At 41.7% G+C, this 20,436-nt stretch overlaps 2 protein-coding genes across 3 annotated transcripts in view; both read left to right on the top strand.

Annotated features, from left to right (window-relative positions):
* The window catches only part of LOC115108423 (cytosolic carboxypeptidase 6-like), a 425,052-nt gene that overhangs the window by 304,565 nt on the left and 100,051 nt on the right, over positions 1-20,436 (top strand). The gene's annotated exons all lie outside the window — the stretch shown is intronic.
* Positions 1-20,436, top strand: part of LOC115108424 (BEN domain-containing protein 5-like) — a 34,198-nt gene that overhangs the window by 5,119 nt on the left and 8,643 nt on the right. The window contains exons 2-3 of one of the 2 annotated variants that reach the window (XM_029632717.2): positions 10,308-10,438; positions 12,988-13,384. In XM_029632717.2, coding sequence (XP_029488577.1) covers positions 10,308-10,438; positions 12,988-13,384 — 528 coding nt within the window. Of the gene's footprint in view, positions 1-10,307; positions 10,439-12,987; positions 13,445-20,436 lie in introns of both variants that reach the window. The other variant, XM_029632716.2, reaches the window with a different exon arrangement.

Raw genomic sequence — 20,436 nt, 5'->3', positions numbered from 1 at the left:
GAATGATTAGGGGTGTTAAGAGTTCGCTACTACTATTGGATGAGTCACTTGAGCGAGAGAGGGAGCAGCACTCGCGCACGTCCTGATAACTTTTTACCAGTTGTAGGTAGGCTATTTAGATTGTGGTTATTCCATAAAAAATGTTAACACGCTACAACTGGGACGAAGCACTGGGAAACGATTTTGGGCGCATTACATGAATTCGCTCGGAGGTGGTTTTAAACTGCATTCAAATGTTGACTTTGCTTAAAGAAAACGGTATCAAGCGAAGTGTTTTATACATGCTCAGTTCTTGCGTCTTGGGGACTGCCCGAGTGGAAATTTGAAATGGAAGTTATGGAACTCCCTCGCTTGGTTCTATTTTATGGGGAAAAGTTCTCAATGAAACTGACATTACATGTGTAGAATGATACGTTTGCTTCTGTTGGCCATCAAGTAGCCTATTATCTTATAAGCCATTGTAGTCTACCATTGGATATAATACAGTGCATTTGGAAAGTATTCGACCCTTTGACTTTTTCCACATTTTGTTACGTTACAGCCTTACTCTAAAATGTATTAAATAAAAAACGTTACTCATCAATCTGCACATACCCCATAATGACAAAGTGAAATAGGTTTTTAGAAATGTTGGCAAATTTATTTTAAAAACAATTTTGAAAAACAACAGAAATAACTTAAGTATTCAGAGCCTTTGCTATGAGACTCTAAATTGAGCCCAGGTGCATCCTGTTTACATTGATCATCCTTGAGATGTTTCTACAACTTGGAGTCCACCTGTGGTAAATTCAATTGATTGGACATGATCTGGAAAGGAACACACCTGTCTATATAAGGTCCCACAGTTGACAGTGCATGTCAGAGCAAAAACTAAGCCATGAAGGGGAAGGAATTGTCCTTAGTGCTTCGAGACAGGGTTGTGTCTAGGCACAGATCTGGGGAAGGGTACCAAAAATTGTGTACAACAGTGGAGGTCTCCAAGAACACAGTGGCCTCTATCATTCTTAAGTAGAAGTTTGGAACCACCAAGAATCTTCCTTGAGCTGGCCGCCTGGCCAAACTTAGCAGTCGGGGGAGAGTCCTTGGTCAGGGAGGTGACCAAGAACCCTATGGTCGCTCTGACAGAGCTCCAGAGTTCCTCTATGGAGACGGGAGAACCTTCCAGAAGGACAACCATCTCTGCAACACCAATCAGGCCTTTATGGTAGAGTGGCCAGACGAGAGCCATTCCTCAGTAAAATGACAGCCCGCTTGGAGTTTGCCAAAAGGCACCTAAATGACTCTGACCATGAGAAACAATGGCTTGAATACAAAGTGTCACATCTGGAGGAAACCTGGCACCATCCCTACTGTGAAGCATGGTGGTGGAAGCATCATGCTGTGGGGATGTTTTTCAGCGGTAGGGACTGGGAGACTAGTCAGGATCGAGGGAAAGATAAACAGAGCAAAGTACAGAGAAAACCTTGATGAAAACCTGCTCAGGACCTCAGACTGGGGCGAAGGTTCACCTTCCAACAGGACAACGACCCTAAGCACACAACCAAGACAATGCAGGAGCAGCTTCGGGGAAGGTCTCAATGTCCTTGAGTGGCCCAGCCAGAGCCCGGACTTGAACCCGATCGAACATCTCTGGAGAGACCTGAAAATAGCTGTGCAACGAGGCTCCCCATCCAATCTGACAGAGCTTGAGAGGATCTGCAGAGAAGAATGTGAGAAACTCCCCAAATACAGATGTGCCAAGCTTGTAGCGTCATACCCTAGAATACTCGAGGCTGTAATCGCTGCCTAAGGTGCTTCAACAAAGTACTGAGTAAAGGAAAGGGTCTGAATACTTATGTAAATGTAATTTTATGTTTTTTATACATTTGCAAAATAATGTAAACACCTGTTTTTGCTTTGTTATTATGGGGTATTGTGTGTAGATTGAAGGAGAAAAAGCACTAATCAATTTTAGAATAAGGTTCTGACGTAACAATGTTGAAAAACTCAAGGTGTCTGAATACTTTCCGAATGCACTGTACCATACACCAATGTGCCTTATTGCTTAATCATAGCAGTCAACGAGCGAAATCGACATCCATTGATGGAAAAATGACCTGCCGAGCTTAATAAGGGTAAATTATTTCTACTCTTGCTACATATTCAAATTCCTTTATTACGTCATGTCATAGCTCGCAAAAATTATTTTTAGGTCAACCTAATTTTGCTTCAAATGTCATTACAAGTTACTACGATATTCCTTAGTTGGCTCGATAATGTTATGGGAAAAGGGTTTATTGTATAAATATTGGAACTCCTTATCTTGCTGTGGGAAAAAATTGGCCTAGATTTGAGACCTTTTGGGTGGGTTTTGAGTGGTGAACATTTTGAAAATGTGCAGGATACCTCTTTCCGTGTTCCCTGACTTCCGTTTATTTTAGACTGTGTTATGCTTGTTCACATCCTCATAGGCCGTTTGGTGTACGTTTTTTTTGTTTGTTGGCGAGATGAAACTACCAAAACTCTGAAAGGTTTTATTGTACGTCAGAATTGTAGCACAAGATTTGTTCAAGCCTAAAATTTTTGTCTGTAATCGTAACATGTTTGTATGTTCAAGATGAAATTTTATGTTTCACGCATGGCTTTTCTTACGATTTTAACAATTTACGTATGGATTTTCTCACGAGCCTAACGATACGTATGTTCAACCTTTTAGCAGGTATCTTGTTCCATAGCTAGGTAGCTAGAAAACACATTTCTGTGAAGTTTTCCACAATATGGAGTAGCCACAATAGTGGAATTTGCTATCACCTTAAATTAAAGTTACTAATTGAAAGCGTTGCGAATGTATACAAAAAGTGGAATCATGCCATACTTGGACTAGATAATGTTGGATTGTTATATCAATTCTACAAAAGACAGTAATTAGTTCATGTAAAAAGGTAGTTAAATGCAGATCTAAAATGGTTCTTATGAAGCTGTTTTCTGCTGAATGTGGTGCACTAATGTACACTGCTCAAAAAAATAAAGGGAACACTTAAGCAACACAATGTAACTCCAAGTCAATCACACTTCTGTGAAATCAAACTGTCCACTTAGGAAGCAACACTGATTGACAATAAATTGCACATGCTGTTGTGCAAATGGAATAGACAACAGGTGGAAATTATAGGCAATTAGCAAGACACCCCCAATAAAGGAGTGGTTCTGCAGGTGGTGACCACAGACCACTTCTCAGTTCCTATGCTTCCTGGCTGATGTTTTGGTCACTTTTGAAAGCTGGCGGTGCTTTCACTCTAGTGGTAGCATGAGACGGAGTCTACAACCCACACAAGTGGCTCAGGTAGTGCAGCTTATCCAGGATGGCACATCAATGCGAGCTGTGGCAAGAAGGTTTGCTGTGTCTGTCAGCGTAGTGTCCAGAGCATGGAGGCGCTACCAGGAGACAGGCCAGTGCATCAGGAGACGTGGAGGAGGCCGTAGGAGGGCAACAACCCAGCAACAGGACCGCTACCTCCGCCTTTGTGCAAGGAGGAGCAGGAGGAGCCCTGCAAAATGACCTCCAGCAGGCCACAAATGTGCATGTGTCTGCTAAAACGGTCAGAAACAGACTCCATGAGGGTGGTATGAGGGCCCGACGTCCACAGGTGGGGGTTGTGCTTACAGCCCAACAACATGCAGGACGTTTGGCATTTGCCAGAGAACACCAAGATTGGCAAATTCGCCACTGGTGCCCTGTGCTCTTCACAGATTAAAGCAGGTTCACACTGAGCACATGTGACAGAGTCTGGAGACGCCGTGCCTGCAGCATCCTCCAGCATGACCGGTTTGGCGGTGAGTGGCATTTCTTTGGGGGTCCGCACAGACCTCATGTGCTCGCCAGAGGTAGCCTGACTGCCATTAGGTACGGAGATGAGATCCTCAGACCCCTTGTGAGACCATATGCTGGTGCGGTTGTCCCTGGGTTCCTCCTAATGCAAGACAATGCTAGACCTCATGTGGCTGGAGTGTGTCAGCAGTTCCTGCAAGAGAAAGGCATTGATGCTATGGACTGGCCCGCCCGTTCCCCAGACCTGAATCCAATTGAGCACATCTGGGACATCATGTCTCGCTCCATCCACCAACAGACTGTTGCACCACAGACTGTCCAGGAGTTGGCGGATGCTTTAGTCCAGGTCTGGGAGGAGATCCCTCAGGAGACCATCCGCCACCTCATCAGGAGCATGCCCAGGCGTTGTAGGGAGGTCATACAGGCACGTGGAGGCCACACACACTACTGAGCCTCATTTTGACTTGTTTTAAGGACATTACATCAAAGTTGGGTCAGCCTGTAGTGTGGTTTTCCACTTAAATTTTGAGTGTGACTTCAAATCCAGACCTCCATGGGTTGATACATTTGATTTCCATTGATCATTTTTGTGTGATTTTGTTGTCAGCACATTCAACTATGTAAAGAAAAAAGGTATTTAATAAGAATATTTAATTCATTCAGATCTAGGATGTGTTATTTTAGTGTTCCCTTTATTTTTTTGAGCAGTGTATTTTCTGTGAAGGAAAACTAGTCGCACACCCCTGATCACTCTATGAAAGCAAACAAAACACAGTTGCCTAATAATATAAAATGCAGGTGAAATGGTATAAAACAGATTTAAACATTTTTGTCTGCGTTTTGAAATGCAGATTTCTGAACTCTTAACGAGACCCCTGACTGAACGTATTGGATTTCAGAATTGTATTGGGGGCATACTTATACACTGCATGACTAAAAGTATGTGGACACCTGCTCATTGGACATTTCATTCCAAAATCATGGTCATTAATATGGAGTTGGTCCCCCCCCCCCTTGCTGCTGTAACAGCCTCCACTCTTCTGGGCAGGCTTTTCACTAGATGTTGGAACATTGCTGCGGGGACTTGCTTCCATTCAGCCACAAGCATTAGTGAGGTCCGGCACTGATGTTGGGCGATTAGACCTGGCTCGTAGTCCACGTTCCAATTCATCTCAAAGTTATTCGATGGTGTTGAGGTCAGGGCTCTGTGCAGGCCAGTCAAGTTCTTCCACACCGATCTCGACAAGCCATTTCTATATGGACCTCGTTTTGTGCACAGGGGGCATTGTCATGCTGAAACAGGAAAGGGCCTTCACACAAATTTGTATGCAATGTCATTGTATGCTGCAGTGTTAAGGTTTCCATTCACTGGAACTAAGGGGAACTAGCCCCAAAAACGTATTCTTCCTCCACCAAACTTTACAGTTGACATTATGCATTGGGGCAGGTAGCATTCTCCTGGGATCCGTCAAACCCAAATCCGTCCGTCGGACTGCCAGATGGTTTTTAAACAAAGAGTTCAGAAAGAAGTAATCAATGACACCAAAACCCATGTCTTCATCACACTCCTCTGACCCCTCCTTCAACAAGGAATGTGCTAAATTTGGCTACATTTTCTGGCAACATTTACATTTTTTGGACATGAGTCTGTAGCCAATATGCATATCACCTACACTTTGACATGTTTGGCATGTAGGCCATTTTTTTCTCCTTCAGACAAGTAAAGAAATCAGTTACCTTGTCTGAAGGACAAGTGGCTAAAAAAGTTCATGTCAAGCCCTGCAATACACATAGGTTGACTAGTAAGCTTAATGTGGCTCCTTTCTGTGCTTTGAGTTCTGCAATAAGAGCTATTTCATTAATAGTTGTGTAAACTCAGTTGTGTTGTCGGTCACCCATTTCATTGATCAACAATCCATAGGTAAGGCTGTACAGTGATAATCCAAGATGGCGTAGCAGTCGGACGTGTGTTTTGTCTTGTGTAAATTGTTTTCTTTGTTTGTTTTTTCATATACGAAATATGTTAATCTCACTTTCCATCTACGGACTGAATATTGTCTCCTGCAACCCGACTCGCCCAATGTGGTACGGATCTGCTATTATACTTTAGAACATGAAACTCCCATCAGGAGGAGCTAGCCAGCTATCTGGCTAGTAGTCAGTTAGCCACTGCTAGCGGTCTTCACCGTTAACTCGGGACACCAGCCAGCCTCCGCTCGATCAAAACCTGCCAGTCTGCACAGCGCGATATCAACCCAGAGCATATCGGACTGCTTTTTCTCTACCACATCTCCGGATTCCTATCGCACGCTCTGGACCATTTATACCGGATCATCGCAGCTAGCTAGCTGCAATCCGAGTGGCTAATCCTGGCTAACGCCTATGTCCCGAAGAAAGCACCAGTTAGCCTTGAGCTAGCCTCAAACTAGGCCCATCTCCCGGCTAGCCGAAAAGGTCTACCAGCTAATTCTTGGGCTACAATACCTCTTTTGCCAATTGGCCTGGACTCTATATTGCCGACATCTGCTCCTTCTTCCCAAAGCACTAGACGACCCACTCTTATGGCCTTTAGCCGTACCCTTATCCTACTCCTGCTCTGTTCCTCTGGTGATGTAATGGGCCCTGAAGCCCCCAGCACTACACCCATTCCCAAGGTGCCCTCATTTTGTTGACTTCTGTAACCATAAAAGCCTTGGTTTCATGCATGTTAACATTTATTTTATTCACTGCTTTAACACACTCTGCCAACCCTGATGTCCTAGCCGTATCTGATTCCTGGCTTAGGAAAGACACCAAAATTTCCATCCCCAACTACAACATTTCTCGAAAAGATAGACCTGCTAAAGGGGGCGGAGTTGCAATCTACTGTCATGCTATCCAGGTCTGTGCCCAAACAATTCGAGCTTCTACTTTTAAAAATCCACCTTTCCAGAAATAAGTCTCTCACCGTTGCCGCTTGTTCTACACCCTTCTCAGCCCCCAGCTGTGCCCTGGACACCATATGTGAATTGATTTTCACCCCCATCTATCTTCAGAGTTCGTACTGTTAGGTGACCTAAACTGGGATATGCTTAACACACCTGTCGTCCTACAATCTAAGCTAGATGCCCTCAGTCTCACACAAATTATCAAGGAACCTACTGGGTACAACCCTGAATCCGTAACCATGGGCACCCTCATAGATATCATCCTGACCAACTTGCTCTCTAAATACACCTCTGCTGTCTTCAACCAGGATCTCAGCGATCACTGCCTCATTGCCTGTGTCCGTAATGGGTCCGTGGTCAAACGACCACCCCTCATCACTGTCAAATGCTTCTTTAAACACTTCAGCGAGCCATTCTTTCTAATCTACCTGGCCTGGGTTTCCTGGAAAGATATTGACCTCTTCCTGTCAGTAGAGATGCCTGGCTGCTCTTTAAAAGTTTTTCCTCACCATCCTAAATAAGCATGCCACATTCAAAAAATGTAGAACTAAGAACAGATATAGCTCTTGGTTCACTCCAGACTTGACTGCCCTTGACCAGCACAAAAACATCCTGTGGCGTACTGCATTAGCATCAAATAGCACTCGCGATATGCAACTTTTCAGGGAAGTAAGGAACCAGTATACACAATCAGTTAGGAAAGCTAAAGCTAGCTTTTTCAAATAGAGATTTGCATCCTGTAGCACTAATTCCAAAGAGTTTTGGGACACTGAAGTCCATGGAGAATAAGAGCACCTCCTCCCAGCTGCCCACTGCACTGAGGCTAGGAAACACTGTCACCACCGATAAATCTGCGATAATAGATCATTTCAATAAGCGTTTTTCTCCAGCTGGCCATTCTTTCCACCTGGCTTCCCCCCGCTTCTCCTTCACCCAAATCCAGACAGCTGATATTCTGAAAGAGCTGCAAAATCTGGATCCCTACAAATCAGCTGGGCTAGACAATCTAGACCCTCTCTAAAATTATCAACTGAAATTGTTGCAACCCCTATTACTAGCCTGTTCAACCTCTTTCATATCGACTGAGATCCCCAAAGATTGGAAAGCTGCTGCGGTCATACCCATGTTACCTTTATTTAACTAGGCAAGTCAGTTAAGAACAAATTCTTATTTTCAATGACGGCCTAGGAACAGTGGGTTAACTGCCTGTTCAGGGGCAGAACGACAGATTTGTACCTTGTCAGCTCGGGGATTTGAACTTGCAACCTTTCGGTTACTAGTCCAACGCTCCATCTTCACAGGGGGAGACACTCTAGACCCAAACTGTTAGACCTGTATCCATCCTGCCCTGCCTTTCTAAAGTCTTCAAAAGCCAAGTTACCAAACAGATCATTGACCATTTCGAATCCCACCGTACCTTCTCCACTATGCAATATGGTTTCCGACCTGGTCATGGGTGCACCTAAGCCACGCTCAACGTCCTAAACGATATCGTAATCGCCATCGATAAAAGACGGTACTGTGCAGCTGTCTTCATCGACCTGGCCAAGGCTTTCGACTCTGTCAATCACCGCATTCTTATCGGCAGACTCAACAGACTTGGTATTTCAAATTACTGCCTTGCCTGGTTCACCAACTACTTCTCTGATAAGAGTTCAGTGTGTCAAAATGGAGGGCCTCGGGGTGCCACAGGGTTTAAATTCTCGGGCCGACTCGTTTCTCTGTATATATCAATGATGTGTCGCTCTTGCTACTGGTGATTCTCTGATCCACCTCTATGCAGACGACACCATTCTGTATACATCTGGCCCTTCTTTGGACACCGTGTTAACAAACCTCCAAACGAGCTTCAATGCAATACAACACTCCTTCTGTGGCCTCCAACTGCTTGTTTACTGTAATGCTAGTAAAACTAAATGCATGCTCTTCAACCGATTTGATAGCCCATCTGTAAATAGCAATCCCATCCAACTCATCCCCATGTAATTTTTTGTTGTTTCTCTTTTGCACCCCAGTATCTCTACTTGCACATCATCATCTGCACATCTATCACTCCAGTGTCAATGCTAAATTGTAATTATTTGGCCTCTATGGCCTATTTGTCTTACCCCCCTAATCTTACTACATTTGCACACACTGTACATATACCTTTTCTATTGTGTTATTGACTGTACGTTTGTTTGTCCCATGTTTGTTTATCCCTCTGTGTTGTTTTTGTCACACTGCTTTGCTTTCTCTTGGCAAGATCACTGTTGTAAATGAGAACTTGTTCTCAACTACCCTACCTGGTTAAATAAAGGTAAAATAATTTTAAAAAATACAAGTACCCTGTACAATTCTGAAATCTAATACATCCACAGTGCGATTTAACAGATGTTATTTATTTTTGTCAAATGAACTTGTCTTTTGTTAAAATGTATATAACAGTCCAAACTTGTTTAGCATTATCAAATCAAAACATGGCGCAATTCCACTATTTGTAACTAACGGATTTCTTTCCATTAGGGACTTTTATTTTGAAGGTGAACCTCAAATTCCAATATTGTGGATAATTCTTATTGTGGCTAGCTTCACATAAGTAAAACAAACTACATGCAGCTAGTTTACTGAAGATGGGTGAAACTCATATGCCAGATGGAGATGCATAAAAGGTCTTCGTGCTGGCTCATTTTATGGAGGGTGATCGGTGCCAGTTCAAAAATGCAATGCTTAAATGCCCAAATGATAAATGCATTTATATTTTCATAGCAGTGGGCTTGCCACAATGAAATTGCAATGTTAAAATGGTTAATTGAAAATTGGTAAATGGAAACAGAAATGGAAAAGGGGCTGTTTTCATTACCAAATGCTCAATTTTAACATTTTTTCTCTCTTAATTTTCCACGTTCATGCAAATTGCTTCCTGGATGCGTGAACCAGGAGAGCAACACAACACCACCATGCATTGGTACATTCTAGCCATGTCAGGCTTTCGTTGCAATGATTTTAACTGCTGTAACCGACGGGGTTTGAACCTGGTGTCCTGTACACTAGAATAAAATAAGCTAAGCCAAAGCCTAGGCAATTTAGATTGCCTGAGCCCAGAAAAAGTACAAAGTTAACCAAACACTAGGCTGAGTTGCTCATCACGTGCACAGCCACCGAGCCACTTCTTCCTGGTTAGTTGTTCGCATGATGAGTACCCTTGCATATGATACCTGACGGGTTGCATTGGTGATAGACTGGTTTAGTGGGATAATGTGCACTTTTACCATTTTTATTTCAAATTAAGCATATCCATTTACCATTTTCAATTAACATTTTTCTATTTTCATTTTAACTTTGCAATTTAATTGTGGCATGAATCATGCACACTGTTTTGAAAATAAAAATACATTTTATAATTTTCACATACCAATTTAGAATCTAAGCTTTGCATTTTCGAACTGGCACTGATCACCCTCCATAATATTTGCCATAACACAACAAATTCACTCTGATTTTGAGAATCTTTTTTCTCTTTGTGGAACATTTACTTCTGTCTGAAGAGTTTATATATTTGATTTCAGCTGACACTAAGCTCTATTTTGCAGATAACATTGATGAGTTTGAAAACAATATAATGCAAAAGAAGATGAAAATTCCTAAGATGTCGACAAGGAATATGGGAAATTCAGTTGAGAACCACTTTGGGGAGGAACGACTGCCATTGAGACATAAAAAGGTAGGTGCAACAAAGCAAGGTAGTCAAAACTAGTCATGGTTTTCAAACTATTAGAGCATTTCTGTGGTTTTTGTGCTCAGTGAATTTGATGGTGCGTAAGTAAGTATTTGACTGTTAGTCAACACCTCTTTACGAAGCATGTGACAAATAAAATTAGATTTGTGTGATTCAAAAATCTTCACTAATAATGCTGTTCTCCAGGAATATGAAGAATACTTATGGTAATTTGTCTTTTTATAATTTAACAAACTGTTACTATGAGTTTGGACGTTCCCCAAAAATCCCCCTGCTTTTTGTTTAACCATATGCTGGATTAACACCTTCAGCACTCTGGACAGCTGCCCTTTAAAAGGCGATGGGTTCCCCTACAGGAACTCCACCCCCCCTGTTCAGCTGAAAAGGTGGCGCAGGGAATGCAAAAATATTCTTTAGAAATATTTAACCTCCACACATTAACAAGCCCAATACCTCAAATGAAAGATAAACACCTTGTTCATCTACCCAGCGTGTCAGATTTTTAAAATGTTTTACGGCGAAAACACAACATATATTTATGTTAGACCACCACCAAAACAAAGAAAAAACATAGCCATTTTATCCAGCAAAAGATAAAAATCATAAAAGCAGGGGGAAAAAAATAAAAATCAATCACTAACCTCTTGAAAATCTTCATCAGATGACAGTCATATGACATGTTACACAGTACATTTATGTTTTGTTCGATAATATGCATTTTATATCCATAAATCTCAGTTTACATTGACGCCATGTTCAGAAAATCCTCCAAAATATCCGGAGGAATTATAGAAAGCTACGCCAGATAACAGAAATACTCATCATAAACTTTGACTAAAGATACATGTTCTACATATAATTAAAGATACACTGGTTCTTAATGCAATTTTTAACGTTACGGAAAAAGCCTAACATTGCAATAATCTGAGACGGCGCTCAGACGTAACAATATTCCTTTACCTTTGATCTTTCATCAGAATAGTGCAAGGAGTCCTAGTTCAACAATAAATCGTTTTGTTTCATAATGTTCAATTCTAGTGTCCAAGTAGCAGCATTTGTACCACTTTCAGCTTCATGCCCAAAAATGACTTCTGTCCAGGATAACTTTGCATGAAAACTTCCAAAACTTCCAAAAGACATATTACAGGTCGAAGAAACTGGTCAAACTAAGTGCAGAATCAATCTTCAGGATGTTATAATCATATATATCCAATAGCATTCCAACCGGATCATTTGTTTTCTTCTGGGGCTGATTGGAACAGCCGAAGCACTCAGACAAACGCGCCACAACAAAATGGAATTCTTTTGCGACACCAACTACTTTCCTTCCCATTAGGTCAAAGTTCACAGCAAATGCTCCATTACACTTTCTACTGAATGAGGACATCTAGTGGAAGACGTAGGAAGTGTTTCCAGATCCATAACTTGTTGGGAAGGGAGGGGGCGATGATGTCAAAGTTGCCCCAACTTTCAGGATATCAAAACTTGTTTGGAAGATTGCCTGCCCTGTGAGTTATGTTATACTCACAGACATAATTCAAACGGTTTTAGAAACTTCAGTGTGTTTTCTATCCAATATTAATAATAATATGCATATATTAGCAATTTAGGACAGATTTTGATGCAGTTCACTATGGGCACGCAATTCATCCAAAGTGAAAATACTGCCCCCTATCTGTAAGGCAAGTCTTCTGAGTATCTCATCAAATAACCTCATGACTCTTCCCCGCTATGGATATATGGACATCTATTCAACATTTACATTTTAAACCAATATATATATGTATACAACAAAAAAATATAAACACAAAATGTAAAGTTATGATCAAGAAGCTTATTAAACACAGGTTATACAGGTGCACCTTGTGCTGGGGACAATAAAAGGCCACAATAAAAATGTGCAGGTGTCACACAACATAATGCCAGAAGTTTTGAGGGAGCGTGCAATTGCAATGCTGACTGCAGGAATGTCCACCAGAACTGTTGCCAAATAATTGACTGTCCAATTCTCTACCATAAGCCGCCTCCAATGCCGTTTTAGAGAATCTGGCAGTATGCCCAACCGGCCTCACAACCGCAGACCACGTGTAACCACGCCAGCCCAGTACCTCCTCATCCGGCTTCTTTACCTGCAGAATTTCCAGGGACTGTAATGAAGTTATTTTGTGGGGAAAACTCATTCTGATTGGCTGGGCCTAGCTCCCCAGAGGCCCACCCATTGCTGATCCCTTGCCCAGTCATGTGAAATCCATAGGGGCTATTGAATTTATTTAATTTGACAGATTTCCTTATATGAACTGTAACACAGTAAAATCATAGAAATTGTTGCATGTTGAATTTATATTTCTGTTCTGTATATAAATATATAGTCAAATTTATTACAAACTTTTTACTGAAAATATGACATTTATGACACACCAGATCACTCTTATCACATGAAATGATGACGCAGGCTCCACTTCATTATTATCACATACATAACCCTTGTGTTTTAAACAATGATAACCTGCATTAAATCCTATTTGATTCTACAGGCCCAGACACAGGACCATGGGCGTCCCACAGCCAACTCCTCGAAGAGCCTGGCAGCGGTGGTGGCCCGCCTGGAGAGGAACGCTGTGAGTTCCTGCATAGAGGGAGATGATGACCTGGAGGAGGACAGGCTGGCTGAGTTGGAAGAGGAGGAGGAGGGGGACTCTGGGCCCGAGAAGGCGGTGGTACCGCGGGTTCTGTATGAGGAGCTGGTCCACAGCTACAGGCAGCAGGAGGAGGAGGTGAGGAGGCTACAGCAGGAGCTGGAGAGAACCCGCAGGCAGCTGGTCCAGCAGGCCAAGAAGCTGAAGGAGTATGGCAGCCTGCTGACAGAGGTGAAGGAGCTGCGTGACTTCAACAGGAGGCTGCAGGACGTACTCCTCATGAGGCTCGGCAGCGGTGAGAGTCACACACTCTCCAGTCACCTCTCACTGCAGCCTGCCTTGCACATCTGTTCAGGTTAAGAAAAAACTGTTTTACTAGACTAGTGTCACCCACATTGAGTTCATCGATTTTTATTTTTTATATATATTTTTATCTGTAGGTTTGGGTACTGTCATTATATGCTTTTTAGCAATCAGCTGCAGAGTTGACAAGTTATGAAGTATTTGGTTGTTATTAGAGGTCGACCGATTAATCGGAATGGCCGATTAATTAGGGACGATTTCAAGTTTTCATAACAATCGGTATTTTTGGGTGCCGATTTAGCCTTTTTTAAATATTTTTTTTTATACCTTTTTGTTTAACTAGGCAAGTCAGTTAAGAACACATTCTTATTGTCAATGACGGCCTAGGAACGGTGGGTTAACTGCCTTGTTCAGGGGCAGAACGACAGATTTTCACCTTGTCAGCTCGGGGGACCCAATCTTGCAACCTTACAGTTAACTAGTCCAACGCTCTAACCACCTGCCTCTCATTGCACTCCACGAGGAGCCTGCCTGTTACGCGAATGCAGTAGAAGCCAAGGTAAGTTGCTAGCTAGCATTAAACTTATCTTGTAAAAATCAATCAATCATAATCACTAGTTATAACTACACATGGTTGATGATATTACTTGTTTATCTAGCGTGTCCTGCGTTGCATATAATCTATGCATCGCTGGGGGATAATTTAACAAAAGCGCATTTGCGAAAAAAGCACAATCATTGGACGACTGTACCTAACCATAAACACCAATGCCTTTCTTAAAATCAATACACAGAAGTATATATTTTTAAACCTGCATATTTAGCTAAAAGAAATCCAGGTTAGCAGGCAATATTAACCAGGTGAAATTGTGTTATTTCTCTTGCGTTCATTGCACGCAGAGTCAGGGTATATGCAACAGTTTGGGCAGCCTTGCTCAATGCGAACTAATTTGCCAGAATTTTACGTAATTATGACGTTAACATTGAAGGTTGTGCAATGTAACAAGAATATTTAGACTTAGGGATGCCACCCGTTAGATAAAATACCGAACGATTCCATATTTCACTGAAATAATAAACTTTTTGTTTTCGAAATTCTAGTTTCCGGATTCGACCATATTAATGACCAAAGGCTCGTATTTCTGTGTGTTATTATGTTATAATTAAGTCTATGATTTGATAGAGCAGTCTGATTGAGCGATGGTAGGCAGCAGCAGGCTCGTAAGCATTCATTCAAACAGCAAACTTTCGTGCATTTTGCCAGCAGCTCTTCGCAAGCACAGCGCTGTTTATGACTTCAAGCCTAGCAGCCTAATGGCTGGTGTAACCGATGTGAAATGGCTAGCTAGTTAGCTGGGTGTGCGCCGATAGCATTTTAAATGTCACTCGCTCTGAGACTTGGAGTAGTTATTCCCCTTGCAGAGGGCTGCGGCTTTTGTGGAGCGATGGGTAAAGCTGCTTCGAGTGTGGCTGTTGTCGATGTGTTCCTGGTTCGAGCCCAGGTAGGGGCGAGGAGAGGGACGGAAGCTATACCGTTACACTGGCAATACTATAGTGCCTATAAGAACATCCAATAGTCAAAGGTATATGAAATACAAATGGTATAGAGAGAAATAGTCCTATAAATACTATATTAACTACAACCTAGAACCTTTTACCTTGGAATATTGAAGTCTCATGTTAAAAGGAACCACCAGCTTTCATATGTTCTCATGTTCTGAGCAAGGAACTCAAACGTTAGCTTTTTTACATGGCACATATTGCACTTTTACTTTTCCAACACTTTGTTTTTGCATTATTTAAACCAAATTGAACATGTTTCATTATTTATTTGAGGCTAAATGGATTTTTATTGATGTATTATATTAAGTTAAAATAAGTGTTAATTCAGTATTGTTGTAATTGTCCTTATTACAAATACATTTTTAAAAATCGTCCGATTAACGGTATCGGCTTTTTTGGTCCTCCAATAATCGGTTGAAAAATCATAATCGGTTGACCTCTAGTTGTTATCATTAAAGTCTTTAGTGTGTTTATGTTGTAAATCGTAGTATTTGCTTGATACTACAGCTATTTGAGGCGGCAGGTAGCCATAGTGGTTTGTGGTTGGACTAGTAACCGAGAGGTTACAAAATCAAATCCCCGAGCTGACAAGGTTAAAATCCGTCGAACACTCGCATTTGCGACCCTTTGACTTGGCAGTGTGACACCAATTTGTAATTGGACCCTAGCGTGCCAGTGAAAGTTTTTTATAGCTTAGTTTAATGTTGCTTAGTATAGGCCTACCAAAACTTTGGTACGTTTTCGATAATAGAACATACACTTTTTGTTACTTTTGGTACTTCTGTGAAATGTCTCACGTCGTCTACTGATTGAGAGAGGATCAAGTCTGTCAGCGCAGCCTATGTCCCTTTATAGCACGACAGCACCGTGCCTGCTCCACTTACTCATTGCTAGCTGTAGCCTGTCCTGAGGAACCACTGCACTCACTGGGAGTCTAGGCTGCATCATGTTAGCGCCCCACTCATGCTGCACAGAAGTTAACACACTTGAATAATGCAACACGGCATGTAGAAATATTGCAAATGTTATTTACAGTTCGCAAAACTGTGCATTACAGGCTATAACACTTTACAATGCAGGAAGATACCAGTAGCATCCAGCTATGTAGGCTAACATTCCTTGCTAAGGGGGGGGGGTGTCATTTTTATTTTTATTTTTAAAAAAATTTAAAAAAAAAAAAAAAATTAAAAAAAAAAATTAAAAAAATTAAAAAATTAAAATAAAAAAAAAAGAACGTTTTATCAGTTATAGGGGAGGGTAGTGTGTTTTTTTTCCCCCTGGTTTACATTTTGCAGGTTTGACTATATAATTTCTTCCATCCTAGCTAAATTTAATCTGCTAGCATGCGCCTCGCCTATATCAAGGTGTTTTGGTACTTCCCTTATGCTCTACGCTTTTCCTCATGCTTACTAGACCACAGGTCGATATAATCTACCAGTCTCTCTATTCTTCCCTCTATCCACCATTCATAGTGACAATAGTGGTAGGTGGATCATTTGTCCAGATCTGCAATAGGCTAACTAGCGATCATACCGCAAAAACAAAATCATTCAAAGCTGTACCAATGTTGATTTGATTTTTTATTCCACAAGAACATGGCAGTATAGCTGATAGGCAGCGGAGAGGTCTGGTGCCTCATTGCGGGTGGAAGAACAGTGAAGACATGAGACACGCAGCTCTTAATGCTCCCCTATTAATCTCTTTTAGGGACATTACAGTTATCCTACCTAGACTCCTACAACACCACAATGCAATGAATAATTGCATTACTTTTGGATCAGTTGTAGGTCAACTCTCAACAGTTTTATAAGGTTTGGAAAAACACAGCAGCACACCAGTCTGGCTGTATTTTTACTTCTGATACTGAGATGCGCTGTCTGTTGCTATGCTCCCAACAGGCCCAGTTATTCATCTAAGCTTAATGCTCTGCCTCGTCTCTGATCCGAGCGGCTATTCCGCTATTTTGGCAGTGTGTCAAGAAGCAGTACGGTTTTGCAGGGTTGTGTTACAGAGAACGCATAGCTCTCGACCTTCGCCTCTCCCGAGTCCGTACGGGAGTTGCAGCGATGGGACAAGACTAACTACCAATTGGATATCATGAAATTGTGGGGGGAAAGGGGTATAAAAATATATACAGCTGAAGTCGGAAGTTTACATACACCTTAGCCAAATGTTTTTAACAATTCCTGACATTTAATCCTAGTAAAAATCCCTTGTTTTAGGTCAGTTTTCTATGGGTTTGAGGTCAGGGCTTTGTGATGGCCACTCTAATACCTTGACTTTGTTGTCCTTAAGCCATTTTGCCACAACTTTGGAAGTATGCTTGGGGTCATTGTCCATTTGGAAGACCCATTTGCTACCAAGCTTTAACTTCCTGACTATTGTCTTGAGATGATGTTTCAACATATCCACATAGTTTTCCTGCCTTATGATGTCGTCTATTTTGTGAAGTGCACCAGTTCCTCCTGCAGCAAAGCACCCCCACAACATGATGCTGCCACCTCCGTGCTTCACGGTTGGGATGGTGTTCTTCAGCTTGCAAGCCTCCCCCTTTTTCCTCCAAACATAACGATGGTCATTATGACCAAACAGTTCTCTTTTTGTTTCATCAGACCAGAGGACATTTCTACAAAAAGTATGATCATTGTCACCATGTGCAGTTGCAAACCGTAGTCTGGCTTTTTATGGTGGTTTTGGAGCAGAGGCTTCTTCCTTGCTGAGCGTCCTTTCAGGTTATGTCGATAAATTACTTGTTTTACTGTGGATATAGATACTTTTGTACCCGTTTCCTCCAGCATCTTCACAAGGTCCTTTGCTGTTGTTCTGGGATTGATTTTTCGCACCAAAGTACGTTCATCTCTAGGAGACAGAACGTGTCTCCTTCCTGAGCGGTATGACGGCAGTGTGGTCCCATGGTGTTTATACTTGCGTACTATTGTTTGTACAGATGAACGTGGTGCCTTGTGGAGGTCTACAAAAAATAATCTGAGGCTGATTTATGGCTGATTTATTTTTATTTTCCCATGATGTCAAGCAATGAGGCACTGAGTTTGAAGGTAGGCCTTGAAATAGATCCACAGGTACACCTCCAATCGACTCAAATTATGTCAATTAGCCTATTTAGTGTATGTAAACTTCTGACCCAATGGAATTGTGATACAGTGAAATAATCTGCCTGTAAATAATTGTTGGAAAAATTACTTGTCATGCACAAAGTAGATGTTCTAACCGACTTGCCAAAACTATAGTTCGTTAACAAGAAATTTGTGGAGTGGTTGGTAAATGAGTTTTAATGACTCCAACCTAAGTGTAGGTAAACTTCCGACTTCAACTGTATCTGAGAATATCCAAGGGGCTTTTATATAATGCTAAATTAATAATAATCTCTTTGTTTAAAAAAAAAAAAAAAAAAATTTTGGAGATTTTGTTTTCAAATAAGGTAAAATGAGGGAAAAGGCCATTCTTGAACATGGGGTGAGACATTGTTACTAATTTGTAAATAAATCTAGTTTGTTATTTAGAATGATTTATTTCTGTTTTTAGAGGGACAGAAACCAAAAACCTACAGTCATCTCATGGGTCTCCCAGTTGAGGCTGGCACGGGTAATTGAACCAGCATCTGTAGCAACACAGCTTGCACTGCAATGCAGTGTCTTAGACCGCTACGCCACTCAGGTGCTGTACAACGTGACTGGTCGGGAGTAGGCTACTGTACTACAGTAAGAGCAAAATAATCCTAACTTTCCACACCCTAATTGTAGTCTTAAGTTTCTCTCAGAATAAAAACCTTAGACAACAGTTTTAGTAAGTAATACTGAAGTTGTGCACAATTGTCCGTTTCTATTTAGGTTTATGTTGCCCATTCATTGTTAGTTAGAGACACGGTAGTGCCTTGGGACCCAAAAGCATAATCAGTGCTCTAACTCCCCCTTGCGCTGGTCTGGAGCAATGAAGTGGTGACGCAGGGTACCGTACTAAACCACAAATGACCTCTAAGTCCCGCAGCATAATCGCAAAACATTTAGTGGAGCAACCACTGTACTTCACTTGCACTAAAGAGGGAAGACCCATGTGGAAGGCTGGTCCTTCCACATGCACAGATCAAAAACACAACTGGAACGCTGATTTTAAGGTGTTAATATGTCCTAATAAAACAAAAAATTACTAAGAGAAAAAAAAAACATTTTAATCGGCAGATGTTTACTTCGATTTTTACTTTAAGCCGATTTTAAGATAAGCAGAGTAAGAGGTGTTTACATGACTATTGCATTATCTGCCTAGTGCCATAATACATACATAAATCATTCCATAGAATGATTACTTTGCATGTAAATGTGCTTATTATGTGAATGAATGTCATTAGCTCTTAAAGAGTGCACACTTTTATAAAATAATAGTTTGCTTCTTCTATGCAAATGTTGTTGATCACTAGTGGCTAGAGCGTTGGGCCAGTAACCGGAGGGTTGCTGGATCAAATCCCAGAGCTGACAAGGTAAAAATATTCTGCCCCTGAGCAAGGCAGTTAACCCACTGTTCCCCGGGCGCCAAAGACGTGGATGTCGATCAAGACAGCACCCCACGCACCTCTGTGATTCAGAGGGGTTGGGTTAAATGTGGACGACACATTTCAGTTGAATACATTCAGATGGACAACTGACTAGGTATCCCCCTTTTCCTTTACTGTACAATAAAATAACTCCCAAATGGAAGGGAAACATTGTTTTTCATCTGTAGCCCCATGAAATCTGCCAAAAGAAGCCCCATAACTCAATGCATGCACACACTGCTTTTGAATATGCATCCACCTGTACTGTGAATAGGCCTAGGGTATTTCATCTGTTTATCAATAGAAATTTACCATTCAAATAAATGATTACCATTATGTAGTCAGAGTGGTAAAAACGAAGTCAAATTGATTGTATAATTGATTGTATAAACGGACACAGGTCAGGTCACAGCTGTGAAACATTGGTGCGACCAAAATCGTGCTGGTTGCCATCAACTGAAAAAGTAGGTGCCACCAGTGGAGAAAGTTAGTCTAGAACCCTGAGACTACTGTAGTGTGGAAGTGCAGCCCTCAAGCCAGTTCCATGGCCAGCTCCATGTGTTTTGCATTGGTGCCACTGGAGTGTGACATGGGAGCCAGGTGGTGTAATGGACAGGCTAAAGATTAGACTGGCAAGGGTGCTTTCGGGTCAGGAATGTATTGCGCTGACCAATATTAAAACTTATCAGCTACATTAGCGCTTAGTGTGGCCAACCACCAAGCCAGCTTACTGGGTTAAAATAGCCCAACAGTCTCGAGGCACAGTGAAGCCTTGCTGCAGGCGCCAGTCCAAAGCTAAGACTACAACTCCCTAACCACATACTGTTGTGGATGAGTCAAGGCCTCTGTCAGTGTTCTAGGCTTGTTGTCACCTGAGAGACTAACAACACTATACAATGTGCCTAGAGATATGCATCTCAACATTACTTTTGATT

Source organism: Oncorhynchus nerka, linkage group LG24, assembly GCF_034236695.1.
Source record: "Oncorhynchus nerka isolate Pitt River linkage group LG24, Oner_Uvic_2.0, whole genome shotgun sequence".
Lineage (NCBI taxonomy): Eukaryota > Metazoa > Chordata > Actinopteri > Salmoniformes > Salmonidae > Oncorhynchus > Oncorhynchus nerka.
Note: the sequence above shows the minus strand (reverse complement) of the source record. Positions and strands in the feature narration are given on the sequence as shown.